Source organism: Caretta caretta, chromosome 1 (assembly GCF_965140235.1).
Source record: "Caretta caretta isolate rCarCar2 chromosome 1, rCarCar1.hap1, whole genome shotgun sequence".
Taxonomy (NCBI): Eukaryota; Metazoa; Chordata; order Testudines; family Cheloniidae; genus Caretta; species Caretta caretta.
The window spans coordinates 353,515,486-353,537,507 of NC_134206.1; the positions used below are offsets into that span (position 1 = coordinate 353,515,486).

The following is a 22,022-nucleotide window of genomic DNA, read 5'->3' on the forward strand; positions in this document are numbered from 1 at the left end:
CGGTTTAAAAGCCAGGTGCGATGGTTTGCTCAAAGCTCCGCTCCAGAAAAGGTTTTGGGGTGGGTCACTGCCCCACGGTGCCCGGGAGGCCGGACTAGATGATCACAATGGCCCGACACTGCCGGTACATTAATCTGTGTGGAGCGAGCACTGTGCCCGGGATCCTTGTGCGAGCGCACATCTAGGGTGGCCGGGAGGCCAGGGCCGCGTGGGGAGCAGAGCAGGCAGACAAGCCCCTCCCCGTACTCACTGGAGGTGCCCAGCTTGCTGGCGATCTCCGAGATCCCTGCTTTCAGGCTGGGGAGCAGCGGGTACTTCCACCTGGTGCCCTGGCCCTTGCCCCCCCTGGCAGGCAGGACATGGGTGGGGGGCGCGCCCACCTCCTGGTCCAGCCCAGCTGTCAGGTCAATGTTGATCTTGAACTCCAGCCCCTTGCTGCGCCCTCGGCGGGAGCTGGCAGGGGTGGGCTGGCTGGCAGCTGGCAGCATCACATCGGGCTGGGAGCCCAGCACAGGCCGGAACAAGGAGAGCCGGGCCGTGGGCACTGGCTCCAGGAACTCCGACTCGAAGGGGGTGGTGCTCGGCGGGCGCCCCCCGGGGCTGCTGCGGAACTGGGGAACCAGGGAGCCATCCCAGTCTCCAGCGGTCTCGCCCCAGCTCCCGGGGCTGTGGGAAGCATCTGGCGACGGCTCGTCTGCGGAGCCGGTCATGAGCCACCCCGAGCCGGGCGTGGAGGAGGAGCCGGACAGGGCTTCGCTGGGCGGCAGCTCGGCCAGGAAGCGGTTCGCCGGTGGCAGGAAACTGGCGGAGGAAATCGGGTCCGCCGTGTCGGCCGGCAGAAGGTCTGCGAGGGCTGGCTCGGCGCTGGGATCTGCCAGCCGGAAGCTGCCCTGGCTCCACACCTTGATCTTGAAGTTCAGGCCCAGGTTGAGGGAGAGCGCGGGGTCTGTGCCCCTGGCCGGCAGCTCCGACGCCATCAGAGGGGCTTTCGGCAAGGCTCCCTGGGCGGCAGAGGGGGGCTGGGCCCTGGCACTGGCTCCGGTCTGTCGCATCTCAGCCAGGGCCCCCGTGGCCGAGGAGCCCGGTGGCACCAAGCACAGGAGCGGCAGCAGGGCCCACATGGCCCCGGCGTCAGCGAGCGGCAGCAGGAAGGACATCAGAACAGGCCTGGGGAGAGGTGGCAGGTCGAGCGTTAGTGTCACACCAGGAAAGGCCAGAGAGCCTGGACCAAGGGACCCCAGACAGGCATCACTCCACGGCAGCTGGCCCGACCCTGGGCCCAGAGCATCCACCCCCACACGGGCAGATGGCCCGACCCTGGGCCCAGAGCATCCACCCCCCACGGGCAGATGGCCAGACCATGGACCCCCTGTGTTCCCACCCCACTGCCCATTGAGATAAGGAAATGTTCTTCCACCCAACCCATGATTGATCTGCGGGACTCCCTGCCACAAGATCTCCCTGAGGCTGATGCTCGGCAGGACTCACAGAGGCCTGGGTGTCGATCTGGAGAACAAGGCCATCCCGAGGCACCCCTATAGACAGCACTGAAAACCCCAGCGCCCCATGCAGGGGAGGGAGGGTGAGAGCCCGCCTGCCCCCGGCAGAAGCCCAGTGCTCAAAAGGAGCCTGCCCTGGGGTAGATCATCCCACCATTGCTTGGGGGGGGGGGAATTCCTGCCCTATCCTCTGGAGTAGCGGGTGCTGGCCACTGTTAAAGGGAGGCAATGGGCCGTGGTGGGCTCTGGGCCAAGCCATTCAAACATCGGCTGTGTGCCCACCATACACAGGGGTGGGAATCCAGGCAAGGTTAACCCTCTCTCGCCCGCCCCCCCCCCCCCATTTACTGACCAGCCCCCGCTCTCGGCACTGCCCCCGGCCGTCCCTCCCCAGGTCTGAGGCCACCTGCGCAGCAGAGCCGCGGCCAGGAGTGGTGTGTGTCTGTGACCTACTGGGTGGCACAAACACGGCAGCTACACAATGGTATTCCCAGCCCCCAGAGAGACAGCAGGTCCCGGGTGCTCCCAGCTTTCCAGCCCTCCCTCCCTCTCTCCGGAAACGGGACACGTTTCACGGGGACCCTGCCCAGAGTCACATGCTGTGCTGCTGTTCACTTTCAATGCGTCTCGTAACCCTGGCGAACAGCCACAAAACAAAGTGTGCGAATACGGGGCCAATAGCCAGAAACAGCAACGGGTAACTAGGGGTACGTCTACACTGCAGTAAAAGCCCCGCGGCGGGCCCGTGCCCGCGGACTTGGGCCCGTGGCCTCGGGCTGCGGGGATGTTCCACTGCACTGCTGACTTTTGGGCTTGCGTGGCAGCCCGAGCTCTGGGACGCTCCCACCGCACAGGGTCCTAGATCCCAGGCTGCAGCCTGAGCCGAAATGTCTACACTGCAGTTGAAGAGCCCAAGCCTGAGTCAGCGGGCACCAGCCAGCCGCCCGCAGGGGTTTTATGGCCCTGCAGATGTACCCAGACGGGCAGTACGAGCAATCCCAGGCAAAATCCTGGAAACCAGATACAGGATTCAATTACTAAAGAATAAAAACAGGAACACTTTGCCTGTTCCATTCATTCCCTCTGGGGCACCTGGCCCTGGCTGCTGTCAGAAGACAGGATGCTGGGCTAGGTGGACCATTGCTCTGCCCCAGCTTGGCTGTTCATACGTTCTTATGTTCTTAACCTATTTACTGCCATTCAGCAGAGTGTTATGGAAAACAGGTCTTGTCAAACAAACCTGATCTCATTCTTTGATGAGCTGACAAGTCTGGTCGATAAAGGCACTGTGTAGCTGTAATGCACACTGAGGTGTGGGTGAGCACCACACAGCATTCTGATCACACCATGAGCATGGCACAGGATCGACAGAGCGCATGTGAAATGGATGAAGACCTGGCTAACTGACAGATCTCAGAAAGTGGTTGTCAAAGGAGACTCGCCAGCGAATGGGGGTGTTTCTGGCACTGGTCAACACCTGCATTGGAGATCTGGCAGGAAATACAGAATCGCTGCCGATACAAAGTGCAGACAACCCAGACATTCACGGAGTGTAAATGAGAAGGCCAGGGCAGTCACACATAGTAGTCTGGATCACTTGATAGGCTGGCCCCATTCAAACAAAATGGGTTTTAATGCAGCCAAATGCAAACTCATACATCTAGGACCCAGGGCTGCCGGCCACACCCACAGCATGGGGGGCTGTGTTGTGGAGAGCAGAGACTCTGAAGAGGATTTAGTGGTCACAGCAGACAGACAATTCAACGTGAGCCCTCAGAGCAAAACAGTGGCAGAAAGGGCTAACGTGGCCCGAGGACGCCTGTACCCAGGAGCGGTGAGGAGGAGCAGGCAGGCGATCTTCTCTCTCTACGCGGCACTGGTGAAGCCGCTGCAGGATCCTGCGTCTGGTTCTGGGGAGCAGGACATTTTTAAAGGATAATTGCAAAGGGTGCAGAAAAGAGCCACAATAACGAGCTGCGGGCTGGAGAAAAAGCCAGACAGGTCGAGACCAACAGAGCTCAATACAAAAGGGATTGAGAGGCAAGCTGATGACGTGGTGCGTGAGTCTCTCCCCGGGGACAAGATGCCCAGCCCCAGCAGGCTCTGTAAGCTAGCGGAGAAGGGTCGAATAAGAACCAGCAGCTGGAAGCTGAAGCCGGACAAGTTCAGAAGATGTGGCGTCTCCATCCCCTCAGTACTTCAAATCCAAATCGTGCCTTTCGGACGATGCATTAGCCCAACACGAATGGTTAGGCTCAATGCAGGGCTACCAGGATGGAACGGGACGGCCTGTGACATGCAACTCAGACTAGTGGATCCAATGCTCCTGTGACGAAGTGGGACTGTTCTTAATGGTTCCTCTGAATCATGTGGGGGTGCCTCAGTTTCCCCTAGGCAGTTCTTAAGTATCTAGGTGGTGGGGTAAGGGTGTATGATCCTTGCAGAGCCCTAGAGGGCAGGTGTGTGCAGGGGTCTGGACACAGAGAATGGCCAACACCCTGTTTCCTGGCCACTGATGGCCTGGGCCCTTCCCTCCTTCAAGGTGAGAGCTAAAGGGCTGGAGAACAAAGGAATCAGGTGCCCTCCTGGCCCGGGAAAGGAACAAAGCCCAGAGGGAGAGGGGCTGGAGGGAGTTTCAGTTTGGGGCTGGCCGGGAAATGGAGTGAAGTGCAGACGGGGTTGTCTGGCTCACTGCCCCCCAAAATGGACCCAGCTGAGGGGTCCTGTTCGCTGCACCTGCAAACTCTGTTTTAGACCATGTTCCTGTCATCTAATAAACTTCTGTTTTACTGGCTGGCTGAGAGTCATGTCTGACTGCGGAGTTGGGGGGCAGGACCCTCTGGCTTCCCCAGGACCCCACCTGGGCGGACTCGCTGGGGGAAGCGCACAGAGGGGCAGAGGATGCTGAATGCTCCGAGGTCAGACCCAGGAAGGTGGAAGCTGTGTGAGCTGTGTGTCCTGCAGACAGGCTGCTCCCAGAAAGGAGACTGCCCCAGAGTCCTGACTGGCTTCATGGGGAGCAGTTCCAGAGCATCGCCCGGGGACCCCGTGACAGCTCCCTTCTGGCCTTAACCGCTATGAATCTACGAACAAAGCATTATAGTCAAGTTGGAGATTTTCACTCGTGGGGGCTGCATCTTAGGAATTCCTTGACCAAACGACCCCAATTTTTCACCACAAGCTCCCCGGCAGCCCCTGAGCTGCTCCACCAATTTTCAGGCTGATCAGAGGACACAGGCGGATGTTACAGAACATAAAAAATTCAGCTTTCAACAGAAATACAGCTGCAAGTGTCACTATCCCGCAGCTCCAGGCCTCCAGCCTACCCCCCGCCCCTCTGTCTAACCCCAGGATCTGCCTCCTGCACCCCTCCGCCACCTCCTTAGCCGCTCCGCAAGTGCTGCCCATCATCATGCCACCCTGAGCCCGGCATTCACCCAGCTCTGCCAAGTGGCTCCAAGCCTGTGGGGGGCTGGGCTGCTGCCAGGCACCCAAACCAGAGCCGCTCCATTTCGCAGCTAGAGACAGATGATGACAGAGTCCTTCCCAGAGTGTGTGTCCATCCGCGTGTGCCCCTGTCCACCCGTGTGTCGCTGTGTGTCCGTCCGTGTGCGTGGCCGCAGAGAGCAGCGCCCTGGGGAAGTGCTCACCCCTTCTGCTGAGAAGAGCCCAGACCCGAAGGGCAGCTCTGTGCAGCTCCCAGCCTCCTCTCGCTCATTAGCCATCACCTCCCCCACCTTGTCTCTCTCGATCCGGGGATTGGCAGGGCTACCCCACGGCACACAGTGCCCACAGCATTCCCTGCCCCCAATCGCTGCAGCTGCCGCCCTTCCTCCCCGAGGCGGTGCCCGATCTCTGCAGCAGGGCTGCGGTGCCCGAGGGGAAGGCTGGCAAGCGCTGGGCCATTCCTGAGTCCCTGGGGAGGGGACAGCGGCTGTCACATGAGCTCACCCAGGGCAGGAGCTAAGGGGAAGCCAAGGCCCTGCAGGGGGCCAGCGTGACCCCCCCTTCCCCCTGTCTCGGTCACTGCAGCAGCAGAGAGACCCTTCCAGCAGCAGGGAACCCGCCTGCCTCCCTTCCCCGATCCTGCCCCATGGCCTGGACCTCCCCACACACAGACAGCACGGGGAACAGCATCCAGGAATGCAGCCTCCCTGCCCTGCAGGTCTGTGACCCCCACACACATGACAGCCCACTGCTGTTCCCCGAAGCACCTGTGCCCACAGCCACGGGCGGGCAACAGAGCCTGGCCACCAGGCAACCAGCCCCTGGCGCTGGGTGCAGGGCCAGGGAGCGACAGCAGTTGCTTCACCAGAGAAGGGGGCTGGCTCCTGTGAATGGGTGCAAAGCGCAGCGGGTAGGGTGACCATACGCACCGTTTTGGCTGGGATAGTCCCTTTTCTAAGCCCTGTCCAGGGCGTCCCGACGTTTTTTTGGCAAAGCTGGGCATTTGTCCCGTTTTCTCTTGCCAGCTGATCATCAGTTTTGCCAAAAAACCCTCACGGGAACGTGCCGGGGAGGGGGGCAAGTGGCAACATCTGCCCTGCATGGAAGGGAGGGCTAAGGAGAGTGGCTTGGCCTAGGACAGCCATGCGCAGCCAGTGGGGGGGTGTAGAAGGGGCGTCAGGCTGGCCCCGTGTGCAGGCAGGCAGCAGGGAGGTTGGGCTCGCACAGGGGGGCACAGGCCGGCCCCGTGCAGTGTCCCATTTTCCCTAGCAGCAGGCGGGGGCAGCCCTGAACAGCTCTGGGGCTGTTCCACCCAGCTGAGGGCAGCAGGGTGGGCGTGTGGGCATGTGTGCACACCCACACGCATGCCAGCCCATTTCGTTGCACGGAAGCCCATCAAAGGCCAGCCCCTGGTAGTGCACCCACCCTGGCACTGGGGGCGTGGGGATTATCCCAGCAGTCCCATGTGCCAGGCGCTGGACACTGACTCCTGGGCTCCCCCCAGCCCCTTGCAGGTCTCCAGAGAGGGGGGTGCTGGGATGAAGAACCCCCGGAGCTTGTTGCACTGCAGCAGCTCTGAGCAACTCTGGACATGCCCTGATTTCCAGGGCATCTGCCAGTCCCCCAGGTTCAAGCCCTAAATTCCAAGGTTGACTGTAATGAATCTCTGCCTTGCCAGCCCCCCATGCCCAGAAACCAGGGGCAACGCTGAGTCTCCCCTTTGCCCCAGACCCTGAAATGCTGGGACTGGGGTCCCGTTTTCCAGCTTATCTCCCAGACTGGGAGCCGAGAGTCTCACAAATGCCCTGCCGCGGGGGACTGGGGTTTATGGGAGACCAGACATTGCGAGGCTCTCCATGGAACAGCAGCAGCTGGGGGCACGGAGCCCAGCCCCAGTGTGGGAGAGACCCTGGTGCAGCTGAGTCAGGCTCCAACGGAGCTAGGGCCCTGGGCCCCCCGGCCAGCAAGCCGCGTGCTGGGGCGTTCAGCATTCACTGGGTTTCTGGGGGGTGGGGAAGCTTGTGTCCTCCGGCCATCCTGGGAGAACAGCCCTGAGTGGGCCAGTCCCACTCAGGATGGGTCGGCCCAGAGGAACCAGGCAGCGCGAACACAGCAGGACCTCCACCCTGGCCTCTCCAACTAGGCCAGCCCCAGGGCACCCAGCGGCTGGGATGGTGGGCAACAGGTGGGCCCGGAGGCTCTGTGCTCTCATTCCCAGGGAGCAGCGTTCGCTCCCCCTGTGCTCCACCATTGTTTATCACGGGATAGTGCAGAATCACAGGGAAATAAACGCAAACCAAGGTGCTGTTCTTGGCACAGAGGAAGCTGGGTCTCCAGCCGAGCTATGGGGGTGGGGTGGGGGCACCCTGCCAGCACCAGCCAGGGTCTGTAGCCCTCTGTGGCAGCCCCCACACTGGGAGAAGCCAAAGGAACCAGAGCCAGCAAGAGTTACCACCTTTGAAATGCAAATAAACCAGCACCCCCGCCCAGGCGAGCCCACCGCAACCCCAGCCACAAGGCAACTCTTCAGGCCTCCCCCCCTTCAACAGCCACTTCTCTCGGGAGAGAGCACATGGAGATACACAGATATGATCGATAACGCCATTCTCTTACCTTGGGTGCCTCTCCAAGCAGCTTTGTTTGTGTCCGTCTGCACAGAAAGTCTCTTTTCCCAACCTGCACTGACCCTGTGTCTTAACTAGAGACGTGAATACATAGAAAGTTCCAAAATGCTCCCAAAGAAAATCCACGGAGTCTAGTTCCTGAATTCGTAGCTGTTGTTTGATTTTGCCCTTTCCAGCCAGTTCTTACTTTTAATGGCAACATCACAGCATCTTTCGCCGGGCACGAAACTTTCACCGTTCGCGGCCCCAGCGTATCATGAGCATAACGCAAATCTTTAGACCCACAGGAAAAAAATCTGGCAGATTAATTTTTTTTTCAGGCAACTGGCAAATCCATAAAAAAAACGGCCAGGCCATGTAGGTAACCCTACAGCCAGCGTGGCTCAAGGGAAAGGCAGAACAATGAAGTGCATTGGTGGGGTGTGTGACGAAGTGGGACTGTTCTTAATGTTTCCTCTGAATATTGTGGGGGTGCCTCAGTTTCCCCCTATGCAGTTCTTAAGTATCTAGGGGGTGGGGTAAGGGTGTATGATCACTGCAGAGCCCTAGCGGTCAGGTGTGTGCAGCGGTCTGGACACAGACAATGGGCGACACCCCGTTTCCTGGCAACTGATGGCCTGGGCCCTTCCCCCCTGCAAGGTGAGAGCTAAAGGGTTGGAGAACAAAGGAATCAGGTGACCTCCTGGCCCAGGAAAGGGGAAAGCCCAGAGGAGGAGGGGCTGGAGGGAGTTTCAGTTTGGGGCTGGCTGGGACATGGAGTGAAGTGCAGACCTGGTTGTCTGGCTCACTGCCCCCCAAAATGGACCCAGCTGAGGCTTCCTGTTCTTTGCACCTACAAGCTCTGTTTTAGACCATGTTCCTGTCGTCTAATAAACCTTCTGTTTTACTGGCTGGCTGAGAGTCACGACTGTCTGCGAAGTTGGGGTGCAGGACCCTATGGCTTCCCCAGGAGCCCTGCCTGAGCGGACTCGCTGTGCGAAGCGCACAGAGGGGCAGAGGATGCTGAATGCTCCGAGGTCAGACCCAGAAAGGTGGAAGCCGGGTGAGCTGTGTGTCCTGCAGACAGGCTGCTCCCAGAAAGGAGACTTCCCCAGAGTCCTGCCTGGCTTCACAGGGAGCAGTTCCAGAGCATCGCCCGGGGACTCCGTGACAACTGGTGGCAGCGGTGGGATGTACTGCACCCCGTGGACAGCGCTTCCTGCAGTAAGTGACTGGGGAGCAGTAAAACGAAGGGGGATTGACGGGTACCAGGCGTGCTGAAGATTCAGAGAGAGACGGTTTCAGGGGGCTGTTAACCCCTGGGAGTGTGTGACCAGAGAAGGACTTTCGCAGTAACAGGGTCCCCTGGGGATTGCAGCGAGCGGTCCCAGGGGTAGAGGAGTTGTGACGAAGTGGGACTGTTCTTAATGTTTCCTCTGAATAGTGTGGGGGTGCCTCAGTTTCCCCTAGGCAGTTCTTAAGTATCTAGGTGGTGGGGTAAGGGTGTATGATCATTGCAGTGCCCTAGAGGGCATGTGTGTGCAGGAGTCTGGACACAGAGAATGGCCGACACCCTGTTTCCTGGCAACTGATGGCCTGGGCCCTTCCTCCCCTGCAAGGTGAGAGCTGAAGGGTTGGAGAACAAAGGAATCAGGTGACCTACTGGCCCGGGAAAGGAACAAAGCCCAGAGGAGGAGGGGCTGGAGGGTTTTTCAGTTTGGGGCTGGCTGGGACATGGAGTGAAGTGCAGACGTGGTTGTCTGGCTCACTGCCCCCCAGAATGGACCCAGCTGAGGGGTCCCGTTCTCTGCACCTGCAAGCTCTGTTTTAGACCATGTTCCTGTAGTCTAATAAACCTTCTGTTTTACTGGCTGGCTGAGAGTCACGTCTGACTGCGAAGTTGGGGTGCAGGACCCTCTGGCTTCCCCAGGAGCCCCGCCTGAGCGGACTGGCTGTGGGAAGCGCACGGAGAGGCAGAGGATGCTGAATGCTCCGAGGTCAGACCCAGGAAGGTGGAAGCTGTGTGAGCTGTGTGTCCTGAAGACAGGCTGCTCACAGAAAGGCGACTACCCCAGAGTCCTGACTGACTTCATGGGGAGCAGTTCCAGAGCATCGCCCAGGAACTCCGTGACAACTGGTGGCAGCGGTGGGATCTACTGCACCCCGTGGATGGCGCTTCCTGCAGTAAGTGACTGGGGAGCAGTAACACGAAGGGGGATTGCCGAGGACCAGGCCTGCTGAAGGCTCAGAGAGGAGCGGTTTCGGGGGGCGGTTAACCCCTGGGAGTGTGTGACCAGCGAGAAGTACTGTGCAGTAATGGGGTCCCCCTGGGGACTGCAGTGAGCAGTCTCAGGGGCGGAGGAGTCTGCAGCTCGACCCTGGCAAAGAGGTGGTGACCTTGAGAAGGGCTGGCACACTAGGGGTTCTCCCTGGAAACCGTGGGGAGCTGAGAACACACGGGCCTGTGAGTCCACAACAACTTGGGAGGAGCGGAGTGATGGCCTGTCACCGTCTCCTTAAGAAGGACATTGTAACCCTGTGCAGAAAGAGAGGGTTGAGCATTGGAAAGTTCACCAAAGCAGAGTTAATCGTGCAGCTGGAGGAGGATGACCGCTCTAAGGAACAGATTCCTGACCCCAACTGGGGCTATAGCAGGATCTGGGAGCAGCTGAAGCGGGAGCCAGGCATCGCCAAGACTCCTGTCCCCGACCAGACGAGGGTCTTCATGATCGGGTTCCCCATCGGGGGATCAAGACGGACGGGATTGCAGCTGAGTCTGAGAGAGCAAGAGGACCGTGGGAGACAGCGAGAGCCCGAGAAAGAGCTGCAGAAGCAGCAGCAGCATGAACTGGCGGTGGTGGGGCGGAGAGGCCTAGGGGACCTCCCCGGGGTGAGTGGGGATAGATCCCGGGGGGCCAGTTCCGCAGGGAACCTCGAGACTAAATTGCTGCCCCTGGTTAAGGAGGGGGGGGGTGTGGATGCCCACCTCACTGCCTTTGAGCAGGCTGGCGATTTGAACCAAGGGGACCCTGCGGAAAAGCCCCGGTGTCTAGCTCCCTTGCTGGGTCCCAAGGCCATAGACTCCGTCAGCCAGGTGGTTGGGGATGTGGACAGGCTCCCACTCCTGACCCCAACCTATATGTCTGTGTGGAGTTTCCTGGGGCCAGGCCCCCCGGACCTCCAGTGGGAGTAGAAGGTGATGGTCAATGGGGAGACATTCTTGGGGTGGCCAAAGGGCATGGGCTGCATAAACCTTCCCACATGCGGCCTGCGAGTGCTATCGACCACCCCTGATCTAAGGGAGGGCGTGAAACTGGAAGGGCCTGGTGTAACTCCTACCAAGGAATGGGAGAGATGCTGGGGCATCCATGGGAACGTTGGTGGCTTCGAACTTCCCCAGGTCACCGGCTAAAGTGACCCCGCTCAGTTCGATCTCGAAGGGGGGAGAGATGTGACGAAGTGGGACTGTTCTTAATGTTTCCTCTGAATAGTGTGGGGGTGCCTCAGTTTCCCCTAGGCAGTTCTTAAGTATCTAGGTGGTGGGGTAAGGGTGTATGATCATTGCAGTGCCCTAGAGGGCATGTGTGTGCAGGAGTCTGGACACAGAGAATGGCCGACACCCTGTTTCCTGGCAACTGATGGCCTGGGCCCTTCCCCCCCTGCAAGGTGAGAGCTGAAGGGTTGGAGAACAAAGGAATCAGGTGACCTACTGGCCCGGGAAAGGAACAAAGCCCAGAGGAGGAGGGGCTGGAGGGTTTTTCAGTTTGGGGCTGGCTGGGACATGGAGTGAAGTGCAGACGTGGTTGTCTGGCTCACTGCCCCCCAGAATGGACCCAGCTGAGGGGTCCCGTTCTCTGCACCTGCAAGCTCTGTTTTAGACCATGTTCCTGTAGTCTAATAAACCTTCTGTTTTACTGGCTGGCTGAGAGTCACGTCTGACTGCGAAGTTGGGGTGCAGGACCCTCTGGCTTCCCCAGGAGCCCCGCCTGAGCGGACTGGCTGTGGGAAGCGCACGGAGAGGCAGAGGATGCTGAATGCTCCGAGGTCAGACCCAGGAAGGTGGAAGCTGTGTGAGCTGTGTGTCCTGAAGACAGGCTGCTCACAGAAAGGCGACTACCCCAGAGTCCTGACTGACTTCATGGGGAGCAGTTCCAGAGCATCGCCCAGGGACTCCGTGACAGGAGTCTGCAGCTCGACCCTGGCAAAGAGGGGGTGACCTCGAGAAGGGCTGGCACACTAGGGGTTCTCCCTGGAAACCGTGGGGAGCTGAGAACACACAGGCCTGTGAGTCCACAACAACTTGGGAGGAGCGGAGTGATGGCCTGTCACTGTCTCCTGAAGAAGGACATTGTAACCCTGTGCAAAAAGAGAGGGTTGAGCATTGGAAAGTTCACCAAAGCAGAGTTAATCGTGCAGCTGGAGGAGGATAACCATTCTAAGGAGCAGATTTCTGACCCCAAATGGGGCTATCGCAGGATCTGGGAGCAGCGGAAGTGGTAGCCAGGCATCCCCAAGTCTCCTGTTCCCGACCAGACGAGGGTCTTCACGATCGGGTTCCCCATCCGGGGATCAGAGACGGACGGGATTGGAGCTGAGTGCAAGAGAGCCAGAGGACTGTGGGAGACAGCGAGAGCCCAAGAAAGAGCTGCAGAAGCAGCAGCATCATGAACTGGCGGTGGTGGGGCGGAGAGGCATAGGGGACCTCCCAGGGGTGAGTGGGGAGAGACCCCAGGGGGCCAGTTCCGCAAGGAACCTCGAGACTAAACTGCTGCCCCTGGTTAAGGAGGGGGGGGATGTGGATGCCCACCTCACTGCCTTTGAGCACGCTGGCGATTTGAACCAGGGGGACCCTGCGGAAAAGCCCCGGTGTCTAGCTCCTTTGTTGGGTCCCAAGGCCATAGACTCCGTCAGCCAGATGGGTGGGGAGGTGGACAGGCTCCCACTCCTGGTCCCAACCTATATGTCTGTGTGGAGTCTCCTGGGGCCAGGCCCCTCGGACCCCCAGTGGGAGCAGAAGGTGATGGTCAACGGGGAGACATTCCTGGGGTGGCGAGATCCTGGGACAGAGAGAACTGGTGTCAGGCCCTGGGTGGTGCAGCCTCAGATGCTGAGGGGCTGGGTGAGCTGAGTGAGGGTCCCAGGGACGAAGCCCCTCGCCCTGCCTATAGCCCAGATCCCTGTGCAGACCCAGGAGGGGTCGGGCTGGCTGGTCGTTGGGGTTCTCCAGGACACCAGCTGCGAGACCCTGTTGTGGGGTGACTGTGTCTCTTTGGAACAGGATCCAGGCCCTGCTCCAGGTTTGAATCTGAATCCAGGGAACCAATCCGTGGAGAGGGAAATGGTCAGTGAAAATGCAGATGACCTGGCTGGCAGCAGGGAGGAGCTGCTGGGCTCAGGCTACCTGCCTGCCTGTGACCAGACCCCTGGGGCTCCCCGCCCCCCTTGCACACAGGAGAGGGGGGCTCACGCTGGCTCTGATGCAGTGAGGAAAGCAGGGAGCTCGCTGCCTACCCCACTGGGACAGCAAGGGCAGTGCTGAGCACAGTGGGAGCTGAGACCCCAGCTGAGTGGGGGCAGACACAGGCAGGGCAGGGGATCTGTGGGGAGTGGCAAGGTGCTTGGTAAGGAAAGTCTGGATGAGCCTAGGCAGCCTTGTGAGCTGATGGCTGTGTCTAGTCAGCAGGGTGGGAAGGCGAGGAGAGTGGCAGATGAGTGTCCCTGGACCTTACCTGTTAGCTGGGTGAAGAAGTGGGACAGTGAAGGAAACCTGCCTGTGTCTGTCAGGGGTATTGACTTGCCTATGGATGGAGCTTCCCTGTCTCCAAGCACAACTCACTGGGGGGAAGTGCACGGAGGGGCAGAGGATGCTGAATGCTCCGAGGTCAGACCCAGGAAGGGGGAAGCCAGGTGAGCTGTGTGTCCTGCAGACAGGCTGCTCACAGGAAGGAGACTGCCCCAGAGTCCTGCCTGGCTTCATGGGGAGCCGTTCCAGAGCAGCGCCCGGGGACTCTGTGACAGGGTGCAGGGGGCTGCAGGTAGGGTGTGAGGGGCTCTGGCAGAGCTGGGTCGGGAGCTCAGGGCTGCGATAGCTGGGGGGGCGGGGGTGTTGATGGGGATTGGGGGTAGTGGAGCGCTGTGGGGAGGGACAGGAATAGCAGGGAAGCTGCAAGTCCGGATCCAAGTGTGTTGACAAGTTTGTGACAAGGCCTAGAACAGCGACTCCCCCTCAGGGCGCCCTGAACTCACTCTTGATGCAGGGGGATGTGACAGGTCACCTCAGCAGACAGAGAGGGGTCGAAACCAAGCCCAGCCCAGCCCAATCTCTGCACCTCTGAGCACAGCCGTGCGTGTAGGGGGTTTGTTAGCTCCTGCTATCTGTCGGTCTATTAACCCCTTCGCCAGTGATAAGGTGTCTCTCTGTTCTGTTCTAGCTTGTTGTAAAGCCTCAGCTTGGTCTGACAATCCGCGCTGCTGGGCCCGTCGTTCTTCAATTCCAGCCATGGTCGGGTCTGGACCAGGCCCGGACAGCGCTGTCAGAACTCAACCAGTAAACCAGTGGGGTGGACCCTGTGGAAAGGATCCTGTTCGTGACACCAGTTATGTAAGCGGGGGAATAGTCCCGCTCTTGTGGGGAACTTTCCTGGCTTCTGACCTACCCCAGTGAAGTGGGCTAGTGAAAGGATCTGAGTCCTCGCTCCCACTTCCTTTACCCAGTGGCCTCCCTGCCCTTGAGGACTCCCCTTCCATTCTCCTGTCTGGCAGAGTCCTTGTAACCCCAACAAGGCTGGGCCCAGGATTCCTGGGGGGCTTGACCCCCAACCCTGCTGCGGTCACCTAGGACAGGGGCTAGGGTGTCCCCACTCTGGGGTACTCTCTCTGCACTGGGCACTTCTCTGACCCACTGACCATTACATACAATTTGAAGCAAATGCAAGTTATTTAATCAACAATTAATTTTAAAAAGAGTAAGGGAAAATGGGAAAGGTTAAAGGAAACACATCAGCCCGCTCTGTGGCAGGGAATGTCACAAACAGTGTCTCTGGAACGTCAGGGCCGTTCACAGTCTGCTCCTGGTAAGTCCCAGACCCCCTGCTCCAGCCCTGGCCGTGCTGCAGGGAGGCTGTGGGTCGGACACTCGCTCTGGTGGTGGCCGCACGCTCTCAGGCTCTAGGTGGCAGGACCCTTCTGCCCAGTGTCGCCCCCGCCCTGGCGGGGTTACGATCCAAGCCTGGCCTGCAGAGCCCCTTTGCTGAGGCGTCTCCCTGTGCTGGGCCCACTGCCCAAGGTCCCCCTCGCTCTTCCCAGCTGCTCACCGCACCCAGCTCCGGACAGCTCCAGCCCCAGCCCCACCACTCGGTCTCTGCACGGCTACTGCTCTGCCTCCAGCTCCCTGGGCTGCTTCTCTGGCCCCTCTGGCTCTGGTTGCTGCAGCTCTGCTCCCAGGACAGGTCTGCTCTCTCTGGGCCGTGCCTCTGGCTTTGGGGCTGCAGCTCTGCTCCCCAGCTCAGCTCGGGCCCCTGCTTTCTCCTTAGCTCGGCCCCACTCTGTCTGACCCAGGCAATTCCAGCTCACACGGAGGAGGCCCCCCCCGGCCTCCTGACTCCCTGATTAGCCGGCCCGCCCTGTGTCACAGAGTCCCCAGGCAATGCTCTGGAACAGCTCCCCATGAAGCCAGGCAGGACTCTGGGGCAGTCGCCTTTCTGTGAGCAGCCTGTCTGCAGGACACACAGCTCACACGGCTTCCCCCTTCCTGGGTCTGACCTCGGAGCATTCAACATCCTCTGCCCCTCCGTGCGCTTCCCCCAGCGAGTCCGCTCAGGCAGGTCCTGGGGGAGCCAGAGGGTCCCGCACCCCAACTCCGCAGTCAGTCGTGACTCTCAGCCAGCCAGGAAAACAGAGGCTTATTAGACGACAGGAACATGGTCTAACACAGAGTTTGTAGGTGCAGAGAACAGGACCCCACAGCTGGGTCCATTTTGGGGGTCAGTGAGCCAGACAACCCCGTCTGCCCTTCACTCCATGTCCCAGCCAGCCCCAAACTGAAACTCCCTCCAGCCCCTCCTCCTCTGGGCTTTGTCCCTTTCCCGGGCCTGGAGGTCACCTGATTCCTTTGTTCTCCAACCCTTCAGCTCTCACCTTGCAGGGGGGGGGAGGGCCCAGGCCATCAGGTGCCAGGAAACAGGGTGTCGGTCATTCTCTATGTCCAGACACCTGCACACACCTGCCCTCTAGGGCTCTGCAATGATCATACACCCTTATCCCACCACTTGGATACTTAAGAACTGCCTAGGGGAAACTGAGGCACCCCCACAATATTCAGAGAAAACATTAAGAACAGTCCCACATCGTCACATCCTGTCATTCAGGCTGACCTGGAGCCTCTCCCCATTGTTCCTGGGGTCTATCAGTCTCAGGGTCCTGATTTCCCATAGACCCTTCCCCTTTGAGTACTGGGAGCTAGCCAACCAAAACACCCCCACTGAATGTTAGTAAGGGGGCAACAGTCTCCTTACATGTGCATGCGTGTGTGTGTGTGCACGCGGTGAGTGTGTCTGGGTGTGTGCACGCGGTGGGTGTGTCTGGGTGTGTGCATGCATGTGGTGGGCGTGTCTGTGTGGATGCGTGCACACGGTGGACGTGTCTGGGTGGGTACATGGTGTATGCACACGCGTGTCTGCCTCACATTCACCCAGCCCTCTTAGCCTCCTGCTTGCAGTGGACGCCCTCCCCCTGCACCCACCCCCAACTGGTGGGTCTCACGGGAACTCCGTGGAGCCGAGCCTCCGTCCTTGCCTGGAGCCGACTGCCCAGGGTGGAACCCAGCGCTGCCCCTCTGGGCTCCTCCAGCCCGGCATCCTCTGCAGAGCGCGAATGGGGTGGTGGCAAGCGAGGCTGACCTTGCGAGGGGCCCCCAGCACTCAGAGGGGGGCTGCAGCCCCAGCAGTCCTGGGGTGTCCACGTTCTGGTGCCTGTGTCACCCAGTGCAGGGTGAGCCAGGTGCACAGACCCCTTGGGGCTGCTGTCTGTCCCCCGAAACCGACCTCCCCGCCAACACAGCCGCTGCCTCCCCCAGCCCCGCCGTGCTCGAGCCGGTGGCCAAGCGACCCTGCAGCCAGGGGGCGCGGAGGAAGAGAAATCAGCAACAGCCACCCGCCGGCGGCTCCAGACCTCTGCGCGGAGCGATGGCACCTGCAGAGACCCCCCCATGACCCTGCCCAGCCGAGCCAGGCTCTCCCCAGACACAGCGGCAGCGAGAGGGAGAACGGTGCCCGGGGCTCAACCCTCAACGCGATGTGCGACCCCAGCCAGGGGGGCGGGGGCAGGCCTGCCCCAGACAGAGCCACGAGGTGCCCGTTTGCCTCGCTCTCCCAAGTCTAGGGCCCGCCAGGCTGGGGGTCAGCAGGTGCCTCTCCCCACGGCGGGATATGTTCGTTCCTGGCACCGCGCCCAGGCTGCTGCCCTCCGCTCCGACGGGATCAGCATGCAGGGGTGCGGCCCCAATCTTTGTGACAGGCCCTGTCTCAGCGGCGTCCCATCACGAGCAGTCAGACGGCAGCTGCCTCCCGGCGCCTCGGCGTGGACAGATGGGACATGACAGGGCCCAGTGCAGCCTGACCCCTCTACGGGCAGCGACTCGGGGTGCAGCGCAGCGGGGACGGTCAGCCTGCCATCCCGGCCGGCCGCAGGGACCCACCGGGCACACAGCACTCGGGGACACTAGGCTGGGCTGCAACCCATCGGGGGGGGTGCGCGGGTACAGACGCAGCCCTGCGAGACGCTGCCCCGCAGTCAGGGTAGGGCCGCAGAGTGACAGGAGCCCACGGGCAGGAACCGGAGTCCGGACACTGGACAGCGCGGGAGGAGACCCAGCCCCCAGTGCTCCACAGACCCCCCCCAAGCTCCAAGCCCCCCCCATGCCCCACAAATTCCCCCAAATGCCGGCCATTCCCTGTGCCCCTCAGGACCCCCCCCACAAACCTCAGCCCCCCTGTACTGCACAGACTCCTCCCAAGCCCCAGCCCCTCTCGGCTGCCCTATGGGACTCCCCCCATCCCTGCCCCTCCTTGTGCTACAGCCAATGAGTGGCATCAGATGAGCAGAGGGACCGGGAGACTGGCCTGGCAGCCACGCCCGCACACCAGTCCTGCCCGCACTGGCCACGGCCTTGTCCACATCTCTGTGGCTGGCACTGTCCTTCGGGGTCTTGTGCAATACTGCCAGCCCAGCCGGGTCGGGTCCAGCTCTGCCCTGCGACACGTGAGCAGCCCACTCGGTTCTGGCACCTGGCGCCCTGTAAGCCCAGGGTTTGCCGCAGCGCGCTGCCCAGCTCCCCAGCTGCAGCAGGGCACCGTGGGGAGAGGACGCTGGGGACACAGTGGGGAGCAGAAGGAATGCTTGGTTGGGGCGTGGTAGGTCAGAGGCAGGGGGCAGGGTCCGCCTGCTGCGGCCAAATCCCCCAAGGCCTGATCGATGGTCCCCTGTGACACGCTGCCGGTTACACGGCGTGCTCAATGCACCATTGTGCGCAGAGTGTGCGACAGACGTGCAACAGGCGTGCATGCTAGTGACCCCTCATGGGGGGGGGAAGGCCTCAGTGGGCCAGGAACAAGAAGCAGCAGGCCAGGAACAAAGCGTGCTCTGCTGTGGGGACCCCAGGCTCCCCGTGAGCTCAACTGGTGCGGCCTGGTCCTTCCAGGGCAGTGCCTGGGCCTGATTCCGTGGCTCGGCCCTGGGAACCGGCCGAGTTCAGGGGTGCCACTGTGTGACATGCAGGGGAGACGCCTCACGGAGGCTGCGGGACACAGACAGACCCTCTAGCTCCCTCCCTCCCTCCTCCCCAGACTAGCCCAGCCCGGGCCGCCCGCTGCCCCCGCGCCCTGGCCTGCCAACTCCATGCCGAGGATGGGGGCAGTCGCTGCCTGTAGGGCCGCGAGAAGCCACGTCGGATGCTCTGGTGAGAACCCCAGGGGCTGCTGGGAAACGAGGTGAGGACAGGGGCCCAAAGGGAGACGCAGGAGCCAGCAAGGGGCTGGGGGGCATACCTGGAGATATGGGCACAGGTGCCCGTCACACCCGCCTTTGGCCCCTGTCTCTGTGTTGGGCTGGAGATCGGGGCAGACGTGCAAGATGTCAGGGCCACACCCCTAGGCCACGGCCCTTTGGCATCCACTCCAACAGCCAGGCCCCGAGCCGCAGGATGCTCCACCCGGCGTCCACACCCCAACCAGCGGAGCAGGAAATCCGAGGCCAGCGGTGCTCGGGGAGCAGCCCCTAAAGCCTCAACGGACCAGCCTCCGGGCGCAAGAAATCAGACACATCCCTGCCTGCAGCCACCCCCACTGCGGCCCTGCACAACCAGACAGCAGCAGCAGCCCAAACCAGGGGGGACCTGGGGGCACAAAGCCCCCCCACATGCCTGAGCCCAGAGAGCGGGACGCTGGGACACAGCAGAGCCAGAGACGGGACCCAGACACCAGGGAGCGGCGGGGGACAGGACCGCGAGAGCAAATGGACCCGGCACCCAGGGGCTCCCGTGGAGGGGGCTGGCCCCACCCGCCTGAGCCGCAAGGGACCATGGCTGCCTCGCAGCGGCCCAGCTGGCCCACGGTCGGGACAGCGACGCCCCGGCAGGAAGCCACGAAAGAGCCGTGCAGACTCCCCGCAGCGCGCAGGGCCCAGCCCGCGGCCCCTCCGGCCGGCACCGGGCCCCCTGCTTCTCTCTGCCGGCCCCTGCCCTGCAGGCCCCCTGCGTGTCCCGGGCACCGAGCCACCATGACGGGGGCATTTACACACACCCCGCGCCTGACACCACACCGTGCTGCACACCTGCACATGCCGGCACACAAGCACTCTCACCCCGTGCGCACACCCGTCACACCCACCCCACAATACACACGCACACACCCCGTAAACCCCCCCCACAGCGCACCCCCGTGACACCCCCACCTCAGTGTAACACCCCCAGTCACACCCGCCCCATAACACACACACACCCCGTAAACCCCACACACAGCGCACCCCTGTGACACCCCCACCTCAGCGTAACACCCCCCAGTCACACCCGCCCCATAACACACACCCCGTAAACCCCCCCCACAGCGCACCCCCGTGACACCCCCACCTCAGTGTAACACCCCCAGTCACACCCGCCCCATAACACACACACACACACACACCGTAAACCCCACACACAGCGCACCCCCGTGACACACACACCTCAGCGTAACACCCCCCAGTCACACCCGCCCCATAACACACACACCCCGTAAACCCCCCACACAACGCACCCCCGTGACACACACACCTCAGCGTAACACCCCCCAGTCACACCCGCCCCATAACACACACACCCCGCAAACCCCCCACACAACGCACCCCCGTGACACCCCCACCTCAGTGTAACACCCCCAGTCACACCCGCCCCATAACACACACACACACCATAAACCCCCCACACAGCGCACCCCCGTAACACACACACCTCAGCGTAACACCCCCCAGTCACACCCGCCCCATAACACACACACACACCGTAAACCCCCCCACAGCGCACCCCCGTGACACCCCCACCTCAGCGTAACACCCCCAGTCACACCCGCCCCATAACACACACACACACCATAAACCCCCCACACAGCGCACCCCCGTAACACACACACCTCAGCGTAACACCCCCCAGTCACACCCGCCCCATAACACACACACACACCGTAAACCCCCCCACAGCGCACCCCCGTGACACACACACCTCAGCGTAACACCCCCCAGTCACACCCTCCCCATAACACACACACACCCCGTAAACCCCCCACAAAGCGCACCCCCATAACTCACACACAGCGTAACACCCCCAGTCACAAAGCGGTAGTGACACCACACAGCATCACACCCACACCGTGTCACACCTCCCCACACACCGTGTCACACACGTACACAGAGAGCATCACGCTACCCCTCCTCCCACACCCCGTGTCACTCTCCCCCACACACGGTCACACGCTTTCCCAAGGCGCCCGGCCAGCCCTTTCCCTGCGCCCCTCCCCTGCGTCACGCCAGGGGGACCCCAGGGCTGGAGCGAGCCCGGACCCCGCGCAGCTCAGCGCTGCCACGGGCGAGGTCCAAAACCACGGGAGGGGGGCGATGATCCTGAGCGGACCCACATCCCTCGGCAAAGGGGCAGGCCTGGCCCCCACCCCGGGATGGGGGGTGGGGTCAGGTCAGAGCTCTGAGTCCATCCACGGCTCCAGGCTGGCTCTGTGCAGAAGGTCCCCTCGGCTCCCCACAGTCCTGAGGTGCCCAGCTGTGCGTGTGTGTGGGTGTGAGCATGTCTCTGTGAGGCTGGCTCTGTGTGCGCGACTGGCCGCGTGTGTCGGTGGCTGTGTGACACTGAGCGTGAGTGTGGCTGGGGGTTGGTTTTCTCGCCCCCCCCCGGCTGCTGTCCCTCGAGCCTCTCTTACTATCACCTGCACACACCGGCTCACTCACACGTTTGCTTGTGCACTCACTCACACACACACACTCGCGTGCACATTCACGCTCACACACGCCCCCCCGCCCCTTTGCAATGACTGTCTTGAACGTGCAGGAAATACCAAGAACGGGCTGTGGGTTCCCCCGAGCCCCGGCCCCGGCCGCCCCCTTTCCCCGAAGATGCGGGGGAGGAATCGCCCTCCCGTCCTGGGGGGTCACTCGATCGCCCCCACCCCCGCACGGAGCCCGGTCCCAGCGCGCGCTCACCGTGTGCCGGGCCCCGGGAGGGACCCTCCGCCCGCAGCGACCCCGGCCTGTGCCGGCGCGGAGCAGCCCAGCCTCCGCCCCCCGCGCCGCCGCCGCTCGCTCCCCGCCGCCGCCTGCGACTGGCCGCCGAGCGCCCCGGCCCCGCGCCGCCGCCTCGGCTCAGCCCGCGCCCCGCCCCGCCCCGCCCCGCGCAGCCCCCGCGCCCGGGCACGCACCCCCCGCGCAGCCCTGCGCACACCCACCCCGACCCCGGGCACGCACCCCCCGCGCAGCCCTGCGCACACCCACCCCGACCCCGGGCACGCACCCCCCGCGCAGCCCTGCCCACCCCCCCCCCGACCCCGGGCACGCACCCCCCGCGCAGCCCTGCGCACCCCCCCCAGACCCCGGGCACGCACCCCCCGCGCAGCCCTGCCCACCCCCACCCCCGACCCCGGGCACGCACCCCCCGCGCAGCCCTGCGCACCCCCCCCAGACCCCGGGCACGCACCCCCCGCGCAGCCCTGCGCACACCCACCCCCCGACCCCGGGCACGCACCCCCCGCGCAGTCCTGCGCACCCCCCCCCGACCCCGGGCACGCACCCCCCGCGCAGCCCTGCACACACCCACCCCCCGACCCCGGGCACGCACCCCCCGCGCAGTCCTGCGCACCCCCCCCGACCCCGGGCACGCACCCCCCGCGCACCCCCCCGACCCCCGGCACGCACCCCCCGCGCAGCCCTGCGCACCCCTCCC

The 22,022-nt window shown here is 62.4% G+C and overlaps 1 protein-coding gene and 1 long non-coding RNA gene across 3 annotated transcripts in view; one reads left to right on the forward strand and one right to left on the reverse strand.

Moving 5' to 3' along the window:
• The window catches only part of PRRT4 (proline rich transmembrane protein 4), a 35,179-nt gene extending 13,794 nt beyond the window's left edge, over positions 1-21,385 (reverse strand). The window contains exons 1-2 of one of the 2 annotated variants that reach the window (XM_048821367.2): positions 21,287-21,385; positions 251-1,167 (exon numbers count right to left, since the gene is read on the reverse strand). In XM_048821367.2, coding sequence (XP_048677324.2) covers positions 251-1,157 — 907 coding nt within the window. In that variant the 5' untranslated portion in view covers positions 1,158-1,167; positions 21,287-21,385. Of the gene's footprint in view, positions 1-250; positions 1,168-7,559; positions 8,076-21,286 lie in introns of those variants that run through there. The other variant, XM_075124619.1, reaches the window with a different exon arrangement.
• Positions 8,177-15,240, forward strand: LOC142070688 (uncharacterized). Its single transcript, XR_012666650.1, has 3 exons — positions 8,177-8,773; positions 11,996-12,260; positions 13,981-15,240. It is a non-coding gene; the product is annotated as an uncharacterized LOC142070688 (long non-coding RNA).
• Positions 21,386-22,022: the final 637 nt, after the last annotated feature.